Genomic DNA, 15,618 nt, shown 5'->3' with positions numbered 1-15,618 from the left:
CTGTTGAGTCAATGGTAATGGCGGTGTGTGTGTGTGTTCTTTTGACGCTCTACACGCTTCTTCCATTAACGTGAACAAAAGAGAGACCAGGGTATTTTTTTTTAACTGGGACCAGCCCATTCACTGCTGTTTAATTACAAAAGTGTGGTCGTTAGGTCAGCGCAGTCTTGCAGATTCTTTACATTGTCCTTTTCTATTTTTTTTAGCTCCATCTCGGAAAGTTTTCAAATATTTAAATTAAAAGGTGCGGGTAATTTTTTAAAGTCCAAAAAAAAGAGTCAAATATGTATCTTTAATGCAAAGTTTCTTCCAGGCATCCCCCTCTCCCTGGAGACAAAAAGTCTAAAAGAAACAATACTTTAATGGAGTGTTGAGATATAAGTTTGGTTTTTAGTCAGTTTGTGATTTTGTTTCCACACACCATTGTTTTTTAAACTTTTTTTTTTTTCAACTTTTGGGTAGAAGAATGCAAATGTATAACTGAATATTAATAAACTGTAAACTGAATATTAATTTAAAAATTAAAAAAAAAAAACAGGTTAAGCTTGGGAAACTAGATGTGGTCGAGAGTTCAGCTGCTATTCCGAAGGTTTTGAGTTCAGATCTCGGTTTAGACCCGGGACTGTATGACGTCCTTGTGTCCCCTAAGCTCTGATGGATACCTTACGTTCGGTAAAGTAAAGGCTTCTGGGCATAGTGCTGACCCTACCACACCATCATATGCCGAGGTCAAGAAACATGAACTCTATTCCAAATGGGTTCATTTGTAGTTTTCTTATACTTATGACTGTATGTGTATAGTTCAACCTTGTAGGCCGTGAAAGGACACTTTTCTCAAATATATTAAGTTCGGCGTCCAATCATTCATTTAATGAATGGAAGGTTGCATTTGATGAATGGAAGGTTTTACCCCAGTGCATGCAATGAACGGGTTAATGACTGTAGTGTAACACAGTGACCCTAACGAATTCCTTTACCGCCATCCCCCCACCTGTACAATGTACACCTGTACGACGGCGGTGTTTCAATTATGACATGAGCTATTTTTGGGTCTCAGCGGTGAGAGAGCAGTGTGTGAGTGTTTTCTTGAATCTCACCACACCTTGAAACCGCTAGAACCCCGACCTGTGAGTGAGTACATCCTGTGATATTTTTTACTCATGTTTGCTGACCGAGCTGTGCTACAGTACACCCGTACTGATAGGGTGGGGGGATCTGCTTTACATTACCCGAGTAACATGAACCTGTGGTTGCATAGACCAAAAGTTATTGTAATATAACCAACACGTTGATTGTAATGGTTACCATAACTATACGCTTATCTACACGGGTGGGTTAATTTTAGAACTACACTAAATGCTACAGTGTCGTGGTCTAGCGGTAGAGCACTAGACTGCTATCCCGAAAGTATCGAATTCGAATCCGAGGTTCAAGTCAGTAGAACGTTTCTGAGTTCACTCAGCTCTGATGGGTACCCAAGGGCATGAAGTCAACCAGACTATTCCTTCACATGCCGAGGTCGCAGATACAGGTGAACTCTACTTCACTTGCCCCATGGACAGATAGGTTCGAAACGGGAATTTTACATGTTATTCCTTTCAAAGTCCCGAGTCTGTATGATTGGTTATAATTATAGGTTTTATGTGAGGTAGCCTACTTTCTTCTAAAGCTCGTGAGACAGTAACAACCAACGCATTGTTTTACTTCCCTATTTTGATACTTAAACTAAACCTCGCCCTAGCTCTAACCTTTCAATTAAGAAGTCTCCCAGGGCGAAATCCTACTGTAACTGTCAAGCTTAGTTAGAATATACAGACATATTAAGTCTAACACCACTTCTGTTGTGCGATTCACATTACCGTAAGTTTGTCAAATATTGCCAATGGTTCGGTACCATTCATTAAAACCTTGTATTGAAACCATGCATATTTACCAAGTAACCTTTGAACCAACAAGTGTAACTTCCTACTTCCTTGATTCACGAAATCACTTTACATGGACCAGCATTTATCTCTGTGTGAATTAGACTAACTAGCCCCGGGGTTAGTTAGTGTTTAAGTCTAAACGAGGGCGGATCTAGCTTGTGTAGGAATCGGGGGTCCGGTGACAGTCCAATAGCGTGGGTAATTTTTATTTTGTTATGGATACAAGAAAATAATATGGGGCCCCTTAATATTCTAGGGCCCCCGGCTTTAGCCTGATCAGCCCTCCCCCTGTAACCGCCACTGTCTCATAGCCTCGTCCTAACGAGACGTGGAGCTTGCATTGTGCTGCTAGTGTTAGTACATTAGTCGGACTATAGTTGCCAGCGAGCGACATATGAATAGTGCTAACTACCTCTAGTACACAACCCTTCTATTTTGTATCCCATCCTCACCGCCATTCGTGCTTAATACACCCCTAAACTTTTCTTCCTTCTATTTATCTCGTATTCTTTCCTCTTTTATTTTTAACGAAATATGAATCATATGAAATTCTAGAATTGAATTCACAACGACGTATTGTAGTTAAAGGTCTTCAATAAAAACATCACGGGATTAACCCGATGCTTATAACTCAAAACCCCTCCACACTTCACACACACATACACATACACGCTAAAAGATATGCTTTGACTTGTTCACATTAAGCTTGCCACCCCTCCTCCAAAATGAACTCATCCTACGCCCCACCCCACCCATTTTAAAATATAAATGTAACGAAAGTGAACCTACCTTTAATGACAGAATTTTTGAAGAAAATCACAATGGAGCGTGTTGTAATGTTTTGAACATGTTACAAGTGGAACATATGAGGAACGTCATTAGCACGCGACGGCTGACACTTGCCTTGAACCCAATGGGTCACTAACTATCTACACGGCCATCAAACGTGTTTATCTATTTTTTTTTTCTTTCCCCACAAATAAATCTCCTCCCCTTTCCCCCGTACTGTAGATCAGCTGTTACCAGCAGTTTAAAAAAAAAACCGAGCGTGAACAGCTGTTTGTCTCCCTTAGTTCTTCCCCCTTTCCCCTCGCTGCTGTGGATTGTGTAACTATTAAAACACGGAGCGATGTTGAGTTGGAATGGGAATAAAGTAGTGTCTCAATCTCGTCAGTGGTTCTGTCTCGTTTGATTTCACATTTTAGTGGACTTTTATTGCTGTGTATAGTCGGTGATTCGTTTCTATTGGAGGTTTTTGTTTTGTTTAGCTTAGTATTGCTACAGTTGGAAATGATAGTTGGAAACTTCGGATCACGATTCTATTAAAAACCACACGTATATAGTATATTTTGGAATTAATTAAAAATATTTTGAAGTTAAGTTTGTTTATAGTTTGAGGTGTAAAAATGTGATTTGTGTAGTTGAATTTAGGCAGCATTTTGTTTTCGTAATCCGGTGCTAGACATTTCAAATACAATGTTGTGTTGTTCGTTGTAGAGTTAAACAACACATTAGGGACAGCTGTGTAGAGTTAAACAACACATTAGGGACATCCGTGTAGAGTTAAACAACACATTAGGGACATCTGTGTAGAGTTAAACAACACATTAGGGACATCCGTGTAGAGTTAAACAACATATTAGGGACATCCGTGTAGAGTTAAACAACACATTAGGGACATCTGTGTAGAGTTAAACAACACATTAGGGACATCCGTGTAGAGTTAAACAACACATTAGGGACATCCGTGTAGAGTTAAACAACACATTAGGGACATCCGTGTAGAGTTAAACAACACATTAGGGACAGCTGTGTAGAGTTAAACAACACATTAGGGACAGTTGTGTAGAGTTGAAGTTAAACAACACATTAGGGACATCTGTTTAGAGTTAAAGTTAAACAACACATTAAGGACATCTGTGTGGAATTGAAGTTGAACAACACACTAGGGACATCTGTGTAGAGTTAAACATATTAGGGACATCTGTGTAGAGTTGAAGTTAAACAACACATTAGGGACATCTGTGTAGAGTGGGGCCCGTTGAACCGGACGTGCGCGAACGGCCCGCGCGCCTAGGCGACAAGAAGCACGCGCTCCTGCAGCCCGGTGTGAGTGTGTCAGGTAACTGTTGATTTCCCGCGTCGGCTGGGTGTTCGCTCACATTGTTCTACGTCATCAGCTCAGGTGGTTCCCGTCCCTCTGGATAACCATGTTTCCGTGGTGAGTACTTGTACATGTAGGTGTCCTTCTCCGTGGGTGGATGTGTTCCTCTGTGTCAGCATCTGGTTCATTTCTATCTTTACTTCACATCGATTAGCCGTACCTCTTTACGCGGTGTATTCCTGTGATGTCCGGCTAGGAACTGAAGTATCGATGTGTCCTTTGGTCGATTTTTAGGGCTAGATATTGTGATTATGGTTATGGCTTACTGAATTTACCTAGTAATGACAATGGTACATCATCCCCAACCAAAAACCTAATATTAAGCTAAACATACAACTAACAATACAGGTAGAAATATCATTTTCTGGATACCATCTGTTAAAATAATTAGGTACGATAAATCAAGAAGCACCATTATTGTTGTATAAATGTTCTTAAATATCCAACCTAACAGTTCTAATTTCCCTGCTTATAAGTGATAGTCCCTAATACGGATCCATTTTAGACTCGACAATGAAAACTTTAGACCCATGTACAAATCCCTTTTACACCCTGATATTGATCCAGTTTAGACGCTCCATGACTATCGGTAACCAATCTATTTTTAGCGGGTTTACAATGTCGTTGTACACTTGCAAAATCTCTTGAATTTACGACCCTCGCCTTTAGTGTGTAGCATGTAATCAGCTCAATAAAAGCGTCATCCTGTTCAGTGTGACTCGTATTTTTTTAATGTGTTGTTAGGATAAAGGGTGTTTAAACCCTTTGTTATGATTTGTGTTTATAAATATACCGACTGGGTAGAAGTGACCCATACTTAACACAGCTACGGTGAACATAGGTCAAACTCGAGACAAATCTAGTTCTTAAGCTACACAGTTGACACGTTGACCTTTGATCCTATTCTAGACCTATTCTTAGGACATCAACACACGTGACATGATGAATACATCTTACATTATTGGCCTAATCTAAAGCACACCTACATCTATGAACTAGAGACACAGGGAGAAAGTCTTTGATCAAATTTTTTACTCGTGTACCCACAACACATAGTTTTCTACCGCTACGCAAGTCATTATTGACTTAAACTCAGTGATGCTCATTAACACACTACATTATTATATCACTGGGTTGCACAACACCACTTTCATCTTTCCTCGTCAATACACACCACGCCTAAAAACATTGGACTACATGGTACCTTTCCACATCAACAACACTGGGCTACAGCGCATTATACACCACATCAACACATCACATCTACAACATCACACCTACGAACCATGGACTACACAACACCACTGCTATCTTTCCCATCAACACACGCCACATCAACATTACATCAACACGCACACTGCACCTAAAAACACTAGACTACACAACATCACTTGTATCCTTTCACATAAACACACACTGCACCTACAAACACTTAGACTACACAACACCACTACCCGTTACTTTCATCCTGTCCCATGAGAATCGTGATTTGTAACACGACTTATCCCCACATAAACACCCAATCAATAACCATGTAGTTCCCATATATTCCCTCTGCCACCCACTACCAAAATAGCGCGCCAAATATTGTCAGCTTTCAAACTTTAGTTCCGAAAATAGACACCGCGCTCGATTTGCCTTTTGGATTCGTAGAGCTGTCTAAATAATCGATAATTTGATTTTTTTTTTCCCTTCCTTGTCTCACTTGACGGAAAATTTATATAACATTTGATTGATTTTTTTTTCCTTCTTAAAACACATCGTGGTAGTCCCCCCCCCCCCCCCCCCCTCCCTCTGTTCTCACTGTCCTTCATTGGGTACATTGTTTAGTTGATGTACTACTCTCTTAAGGACGAGTTTGCCTTTAGAGAATTCTTCGCGGAAATATTCTATTTATACATTTCTATGAAATACGTCTCCTATGAAGACTTAGCTAGTCGGATGATAACATTACTCGTCGATAAGAACCCGGATGTTTTTATCTGCCGGATGATGGATTGTTTATAATCCAGAATACATTTTTTTTATTTAAAAAATTTACACCCCTAAGCCATCAATTCGACATATTATTCGGGGCTTGTTAATTAGGATCAACATGACAGTGATGTATAACGTGGACCGGACTAGCTCGGGGCGTTCATTCAGCCAGCACACACAAAAAAAAAAAAAAAAACTACCTGCCCACCTGCGTTTTCTTCATCGCTGATAGCTCAAGCTTCTCACCTTGACATTACAGAAGGGGTTTATCTTAACTCCAGTAGGAAACGACTTTTCTCATTGCGACTAGATAAGGGAAAAAAATAATTTAAAAAAAAAAATGTCGATAAAAACTGGTTCAGGGAATAACCGCTTATTACTGGGATATAAAAAGAAACCGGAAGTTGAGGAACCACAGACTGGATGGCGAGATTCCGGAAATGGCACCCCAGGGTGGCCATATTTTTGTCGCCGTTTGTTCCTACGGAATATTGCATTAGTTGGTTCCATGGGGCTCTGAGGTTTTTCTTGATCAAAACAAAATGTTCTAACAACATTTGGTTCTGTTTAGTGGAATTGTATTTATGTAGGAATAATTCATGAATAGAATAATTCAGTAATGTACATTCTGGTGGTACTAGTTAAAACTGGTAATAAATACTCCATTACATCAGAATTACTGTAGTTTTATAAGGAAGGATGAACTTAATATTAAATGTTACTGTAGAGCCTTCAAACTATGTAGTTTTAAATGGGACCGACTGTTTATTTTTTGCAAAAGGAATAGGACAACGATACTACAAAACACATGAACTGCTTTAGCAATTGGCGTTGTTTTTAATTGGTGGAATTTTCGCAATAGCGCACCAGAATGACGAAAGTTTTGAAACATTTGAAAATAAGTAGGCCTACATAGAATATTATTTTAAAGCCTATATAGTAAGCGGTTATCGTCATCTTTTCCCGTTCGTGCCCAAGACACATTGGGCAGGTGAAGTAGAGCTCATCTGTTTCATTGACCTTCGGCATACGAAGGACACTATAGTAAGCAGCTACACCTGGCGTATGTTTGTGTTTGTACACTTTCAATCACGAGACAAATAGTCAAACGACGAAGTGCCTGCCATTCATGTCTTCGTGCTGACAGTGGAGTGAAGGCTAAAAGCTGCGTCTGTCCCTGTGTCAAGCCCATCAATTATGACCACTTTCATCACCCCCCGTCTCCGTCTGTTATCGTTGTTTACCTACCTAGAGAGGGCTAACCGTCTGAGTTATCTTTGTTTACCTACCTAAATCCTGGCTAACCCGGCTGGGATTATCTTCAGGCAGCAGGTAATTGCTTGCAAATGTCAGGTTTGGTTCTAGAAATCCTGCCGCCAATCTTTTCGGATGTTGCTCGATCTGGGAGCGATGTTTGCTGTTTGAACCTTATCTGCCTGTAGCAAATATTTATTTTTAATACGGCGTGATTTGCTTACCTTTTTTAAAACTTCGTTTTATCTAAAGATGTAAAAAAGAAAATAAGCTTTAAATATTTCCGTTTTGACAGAAAATCGTTAGCTATATTGCACAACTTAATATTACTTTTATCGCTCGTTTGAAATAATGGGAAATGGCTGGAGATATGTATATTATTAATCGATAAAAGAAAATTACAATACGTTTTTTATTCGATGTGTTGTGTGCCGACGAAGAAATAAGTTTTGTTGTAAAGTTCTCCCAGATATTGTAATTGTTTTGTCTGTAGACTTGTAGCCTAGGGACATGCCATCAGAAGATTGAAGCTAAAATTGTAGAGCTCATAGGGTGTACTGTTATATCGTACTACGAAATAATAAATTGTGAGAGTGGTCTCCCATGTTATCTTATCGAACAAATCCTCGCTTACAAGGAGTCATTGAATAAGAAATGATGGGTCTTTGGTTAGTGTTTTTAACTGTATAGTGTCCATTGTTTTGTTACTGCAATATTAACCTCCTGTTAAACATTATACTTTACTTATTCAGTTTAATATAATCTATCCACTTTTAAACATTATACTTAACTTGTATTCGTTTTCTACAATCTACCTACTGTTAAACATGGTACTTCACTTGTTGAGTTTTCTATGATCTATCTACTGTAAAAAAAAAAAACATACTTAAATCATTTTCTATAATCTACCTTCTGTTAAACGTGTATCAGTTTTCTATAATCTACCTACTGTTCAACATTGTACTTAACTCATATCAGATCATCTGTTTCTGTGACAGCATTGTGTCGAGGTCATGCACTGGGGAATATTAATAATTCTTTTATTTTTCCAACCGTAGTGGATTATTCAGGGGTCATCTTTGACGCAGTCCTGTGGGCGAAACAATCTTGGCATTGTGCTTGAATTACTGGCACCGATTGGTTACATGGCCTAACCTTGTTTGGCCCAATCGATGATGTAAATGTCACTCTGGTAATATGGAGTGTCTGGGTTGGCTGGGTGCTTCTGGGGCTTGTGATCTGGTTAGCAAGTATTAGAATAAATGTAGGGGCTTCTGGGGCTTGTGATCTGGTTAGCAAGTATTAGAATAAATGTAAGGGCTTCTGGGGCTTGTGATCTGGTTAGCAAGTATTAGAATAAATGTAAGGGCTTCTGGGGCTTGTGATCTGGTTAGCAAGTATTAGAATAAATGTAGGGGCTTCTGGGGCTTGTGATCTGGTTAGCAAGTATTAGAATAAATGTAAGGGCTTCTGGGGCTTGTGATCTGGTTAGCAAGTATTAGAATAAATGTAAGGGCTTCTGGGGCTTGTGATCTGGTTAGCAAGTATTAGAATAAATGTAGGGGCTTCTGGGGCTTGTGATCTGGTTAGCAAGTATTAGAATAAATGTAAGGGCTTCTGGGGCTTGTGATCTGGTTAGCAAGTATTAGAATAAATGTAAGGGCTTCTGGGGCTTGTGATCTGGTTAGCAAGTATTAGAATAAATGTAAGGGCTTCTGGGGCTTGTAATCTGGTTAGCAAGTATTAGAATAAATGTAGGGGCTTCTGGGGCTTGTGATCTGGTTAGCAAGTATTAGAATAAATGTAAGGGCTTCTGGGGCTTGTGATCTGGTTAGCAAGTATTAGAATAAATGTAAGGGCTTATGGGGCTTGTGATCTGGTTAGCAAGTATTAGAATAAATGTAAGGGCTTCTGGGGCTTGTGATCTGGTTAGCAAGTATTAGAATAAATGTAAGGGCTTATGGGGCTTGTAATCTGGTTAGCAAGTATTAGAATAAATGTAGGGGCTTCTGGGGCTTGTAATCTGGTTAGCAAGTATTAGAATAAATGTAAGGGCTTATGGGGCTTGTGATCTGGTTAGCAAGTATTAGAATAAATGTAAGGGCTTCTGGGGCTTGTGATCTGGTTAGCAAGTATTAGAATAAATGTAGGGGCTTCTGGGGCTTGTGATCTGGTTAGCAAGTATTAGAATAAATGTAAGGGCTTATGGGGCTTGTGATCTGGTTAGCAAGTATTAGAATAAATGTAAGGGCTTATGGGGCTTGTGATCTGGTTAGCAAGTATTAGAATAAATGTAAGGGCTTATGGGGCTTGTGATCTGGTTAGCAAGTATTAGAATAAATGTAAGGGCTTATGGGGCTTGTGATCTGGTTAGCAAGTATTAGAATAAATGTAAGGGCTTATGGGGCTTGTGATCTGGTTAGCAAGTATTAGAATAAATGTAAGGGCTTCTGGGGCTTGTAATCTGGTTAGCAAGTATTAGAATAAATGTAAGGGCTTCTGGGGCTTGTAATCTGGTTAGCAAGTATTAGAATAACTGTAGGGGCTTCTCGGGCTTGGCTGTCCTTGTAATCTGGTTAGCAAGTATTAGAATAAATGTAATGGCTTCTGGGGCTTGTGATCTGGTTAGCAAGTATTAGAAAAAGGAACAGGGGCTTCTGATGCTTGTGATCTGGTTAGCAAGTATTAGAATAAATGTAGGGGCTTCTGCGGCTTTGCCGTCCTTGTAATCTGGTTAACAAGTATCAGGCCTGTTAGGGAGGGGCTTCTGTGTAAAACACACAGACTCACACACACTAGGCTTGTTAGTAGTTTAGTTGTGTAACAGTTGTTGGATTAACGAGTTTCATCAATGGTAGGAAAAGTAATGCATTAACCCGTCTCTAAATTTAACTCGACTATTAAACGCATGTAAAGTTCCGACCATTGCGTTAAATTCTGTATCTTTTAATGTTTGAAAAGCCATCATTATCCAAGCCCTACATTTACGTGTGACCTTCAATGTCTTCAAAGTAATCTCTTCCCTTTCTTTGTTTGAATCAAGCTTGATTATCGATGTTACTCTGTCTATATAGGATTTTCACTTCAGTTTAATTTAACTGATTTTTTGTATGGATTAATCTAATTGGGGAATGGATTAATTTAAGCTATTGGTGTATAGATCAATATGGAAGGTTTGCAGTATAGGTGGATGTTAATGATTTTTGTATGAAGTTCTTAACTTTAAAAAGAACCAGCATAACACCTTTTGTGCAGGAATTATTCAGCCAGAGCTAGATGCAGGGATCAGTTCCATCACACGGCTTGTGTTAGATTACGTCACATGCAACTAACATTATGGATCCTGTATTGGGAATTCTGCAGATGGCTATCAATAGACTTGATGAAAAAAACTTTTACTTCAATTTACCCCCCCCCCTTCCCTTTTCACTACTTGTACACCCTACCCTAAGTGTCCTACCTTCCCACCCCCCCCCCCCCCCCCACCTTTTATTTATATCACCTAGCTGTGTTTTAGCCCAATGGGACAACATCTGGATCGAAGTTTTTTTTTTTTGTGGGGTGGGTAGGTTTGAGGTAATTACTTTGATATGTTGAACCGCGTGGGCGTTTGATCGTTGGCACCATCATGCCGGCACCAGGGCTGGCCTGTACACAATGGGTGGAATCTGCCATGGTGTTAGGTGGGTCTGTGAGGACCGGTGGCATTTTAGTCTGGTGGTGGTTGGCTCGTGTCCCAGCCGGCGGTGTCGTGCTGGTAACGTTAGCAGGTTACCGTGGTTCTAGCTTAGGCCACGCCGTCCCATTGTCAGTAGCGTAGCGAGGGGGGGGGGGGGGGGGGGGCGGGGGGACGGACATATGTCCCCGGGCGCCGAGCTCAGGGGGCGCCAAAATGGGTTGGAAAAATAAATTGAAAGGGTGAGGGGGGTGCAAATCAAAATCTCGAGGGGGGGGGTTGCAAATCGAAAGTTTCAGGGGAGGGGTGCAAATCGAAATCTCGAGGGGGGGGGGTGCAAATCGAAAAGTTTGTCCCCGGGCGCCGGGAAGGGTCGCTACGCCTCTGCCCATTGTTATGTATTACTTAGACTCTAAAAACAACAGTGGCTGATCTTCCGCTACCCAAAACTAGATCTCACTGCAACTCTTCGCCCCTAGCATATCAAAATTTCTAGTTGCTCTTCAGCATTATATCTGGATTTATCAATGTCCCCCAACACATTAGTACTCTAATGTCTCCTTACATATCCGCCGCAACTCAACATTATAGCCAGCCTGTTAAAGTTCTATCTGCACGTCATACATTTGTTTAGCCCAGAAGCTGAACTTACTAGCTGCGCATGTCTGCAGTCACGTGTTAACTACGTCACGTGACCGTTGGTAAACAATTGGCTTAGTTGGGAGAGTGAAGATCTATTTATAACCCATGTCTTTGATTGGTACGGAGATCGCGCTATTAAAATGGAGTTTGCCACCACCTGGTGCGCATGTCTGATGACACGCATCCGGTTTGTTTTTCACTTATAAACATAGGTGGGGGGGGGGTAAGACCAAATTAAAATCACTCTCCTAAGTTTTATTAACCCCGCTAAGAACTCAAGCACTATGGGTGTGTATTAAGTAAAGAATACGCTTTAGACCTAACGATCAATTGGGCAGATGAAGTAGTTTGTTTCTTGACCTTGCACAGCCTCCTTTACTTTCCCCAACAGAAGTTAGGTACACATCAGGGCTGTGTGGACGCAGGGACGTTACACTGACTTGAACCCGGAGACTTTCGGGTTCGCAGCCTAGCGCTCTACCGCTTAGGCCACGCCGTCCCATTGTTGTGTATTACTTAGACTTTAAAAACAACAGTAACTGGTGTAGAGGCTTTGGGTTGGGATAGTAAGCTGGTCACGACTTGCTTGTTTTCGATTATCTCGATCATTGCAGGGAGGTCCTTGAAACCCAATACACCACATGATCTATCACCGCAAGCTGCTATAAATATAAAGGCGTAAAGGTTGGGCTAAAAATAGACGAGTGGTTGGGTACAGAGCTACATCAAACAACGTGGGACTCTTGGACTATGGCCGTGTACTCTACATGTACTTTAAACTTTGTGTACACATGTCTTGTTGTTTACACAGGGTGAACTTGATACACATGTATATATGCATGTATATATACTTACATGTCTGTATGTATATATATATATATATATATATATATATATATATATATATATATATATATATATATATATATATATATATATATATGTATGTATAATCAAATACAACATTTTATATTTCGCTTTGTAATAATATTCTGCACGAAATGTATATAATGTATTGATCATAATATTCATCTAGCCCTGCGTTGATACGCCTGCTATTGAGTGATAGTTTTGTATGGGGAATTTTGTCAACACCAGCTGTTGCGCGTCTCTTTCTAAGTGCTCGCTTTTCATGTGCATGTTGGTTAATCCTGTAAAGGAATGCGCGATTTACACAGAGGATCTAAAGCTGTGCTCGGTATGACGTGCCTAGTGTGTGTAGCCGTCACATGGTGTGTAGCCATCACACGGTGTGTAGCCGTCACACGGTGTGTCGTGGCAGCTGTCTTGGTGTTACACGGGACACATGAACTAGCTGCTCATCACGTGACCAGATCCTGGCACACTTTCAGTACCAAACTTGGCATCGTTAGATTTTTTTTTTAAACTATTCTATTTTTAGAATATACTTACAGTTAAAAACCAGCACCTAAAAAACAACGAGCAAATGACATTTACATTAGGTCTTTGTGAAGATAATAACTTGAGCTGTGTGCATTTGGTGGACGAGACTCCAAGATTGATTTCACATTTTTTATACTGTAAAACTTTGTTGACATGTGCTTTTCACATTTGTTATATGATCTAAATGCGACGTCCTTTTGTTTTGTGACTAATTTACCACGCAAATTCTTCTGGAAGAATATTAATTTAGTTTATTGAAGAGATGGGTTTGAAGAACGTCTGTAAGAGTGTATAGATTTTTTTCTCTGCCATCGCGAGTTCATTGCTGTGTGGCAGTGATAATAGCTGGGGCAGTCCGTCCCCTTGCATTCCTATGTTGTTCCCATCCGTACCTAGAGCTGTATGAAACTGTTGGGTTTGTTCAGTACAGCCGTGGTATGCTTTTATGGTGGTGTCCTGTTGGTTCGGGCGATTGAGTCCTTGTATTGAGCTTTGTAAGGTCATGACCCTTAGTTTTATGTGCAATGGATATACGTAAAGAGAAAAAAAATGGGTTGAGGTAATAATAGAAAGTATCCGTTAAGCCAGTGACCAGTCTTACCATTCACCTTCACCATCTTTGACCCTGTACCACTTGTGAAGTAACCGCCAGCGACCCACGAGAAATATTGACACTCTGTCTCCATTCCCCCCCCCCCTCCACTACCGTACGCTCGGTTATGGTCTTGACACGGTGCTTGTGGGGCTGGTCCTAGACCGAATGTAGGAAGCCACTTGTACACTCCATTACAAAGATGGGATGCCAAGAAAAACTCCGTCGTCTTTCTTTTATTTCGCTCACTTTGTTTCGTTTTAAAGTTTGTAGTTCATATTTTAACAACGTTATTGTTTGAGCATTTTTATATAAAAGCTGTCTGGTAGCTTTAAAGAAAGTCCCAGTGTTTCCTTATTCTAAGATTAGCATTATGATCAAAGATAAAAAAAATTTTAAGACGGACGATAATGTATTGGATTCTTTTCTTTTGACAGGAGATGGAAATAGCATGTAGGTTGGTAGAAATAGTTTTTGTCGTTGGTAAAGTACACAAATGGTTAGACGTGCTATAAAATTATTACATGGTTTAGCCAGGTATGAAAATCTATTTTATGGTGAAACATGTTGTATAATCTATTGAATTGTTTAACAGTTCTAAATATCTAATGGAGGTAGGTTTGTACATAAAAATATCAGACGTGGCTATTTAGTTATTGATCTAATGGACGTAGTTTTGTACATAAAAAAAGGCCAGACGTTGTTATTTAGTAATTGATAGACGTTATTAGCTCACGCTGCAAGTAACGACCACTCTGCCTTGTAAATTCACCGCGATTACCGCCCCTGAGAGGAACCAAGAAAGGCCTGACGTGTTACCCTGTAAATTATCTCCCCACCTCGTGAGGAGGAAGTGTATGAAACAGTGGGTGTTGGAAGAAGAAGCCAATCATGGAGCATTAGAGTCCAGTATAAGGAAGGCGAGGGGGGGGGTGTCGCCCCACGTTATTTCAGCCTTAACAAGACAACGGCTCAGAGTGACGTCTTTGTTAAATAAAACGTCCTTTGCGTGGTTGAAAAAATAAATGGAAACTAAAATAAAACTAGATTTAAAAAAAAAAAAACTCCATTAGTTTCTGTACGTAAAAATGTCACCAGCATTGATCTGTTGCTTGCGTCCCCTATACCACAGGACTGTGGGAAGGGCTGGAGAACTCAACTCGCGTGGTTGTCGCCCTTGCTTCTTTCTTGGACTTACATTTTTACTTTCTCGTATATACGAAGTATAGAGAAAGTCTTGTAATCGTGCAAAAAAAAAATCGAGATTTTGACAAATCTCGACGTTTTACATCTCACTGATACGGAAAAACATAATTTTGCAATCTTGTCTGTGTGTGTGTGTGTGTGTGTGTGTGTCTGTGTGTAGACACGATTATTTTAACTTGTTTTGTAGATCGTTCATACTACGGTGACGGGTCTAGTCTTTGATGAGCATATCTATCAAGAAAGTTCCTTACTTTTAACTACAATGGCGTCGCTAAGGTAGGGTGGAGGGGGTCGGTCTGCCCAGGTTGGCGTTATTTTCTAGTAAAATACACAATGGGCGTGTATATCTAGGACCAGCCTAGAAAGCCCAAGTGTTACCATGTTTTGTGTATCCATCCTAACGCATATTTGAGATTTATATTCTACTTTAGTATACATTTCTTTTCATAAAATATACTTTATTGTTCTTTCTCTCCCCAAGGAGTTAACTCAGACTATTTTTAGATACTAGTTAATGGTTTTTGTTGTCTGCCTTACATAAAACTTGTATTGATGTTTTAAAAAACGTATTGTCTTTAAAAACACAAACACCTCCGTTTGTTGGGAAGTTTTTATGTTTGCTCAGACACTCGAATAGCTGGCAACTAGTGTTCGGTCTAGACATATCTCAAGTGGTGGTTGGTTCAAAACTGAAATCAAATTGTTTATTTTCAAATCGTTTGCTCTCTCCGCGTAGCGCTGTTTTGGATGTGTGCATAACGTACGTGAGAATACTTTT

The 15,618-nt window shown here is 40.0% G+C and overlaps 1 protein-coding gene across 1 annotated transcript in view; it reads left to right on the top strand.

Moving 5' to 3' along the window:
• Positions 1–3,889: 3,889 nt before the first annotated feature.
• The window catches only part of LOC131956982 (MOB kinase activator 2), a 46,755-nt gene continuing 35,026 nt past the window's right edge, over positions 3,890–15,618 (top strand). Inside the window, exon 1 of the mRNA XM_059321668.1 lies at positions 3,890–4,146. Within this exon, the coding sequence (XP_059177651.1) occupies positions 4,136–4,146 (11 nt within the window). The 5' untranslated portion in view covers positions 3,890–4,135. The remainder of the gene's footprint in view (positions 4,147–15,618) is intronic.

This window comes from Physella acuta, unplaced genomic scaffold (genome assembly GCF_028476545.2).
Source record: "Physella acuta isolate Inbredline_101_S28 unplaced genomic scaffold, ASM2847654v3 ptg001192l, whole genome shotgun sequence".
Taxonomy (NCBI): Eukaryota; Metazoa; Mollusca; class Gastropoda; family Physidae; genus Physella; species Physella acuta.
This window is presented reverse-complemented; position numbering and strand designations above follow the sequence as displayed.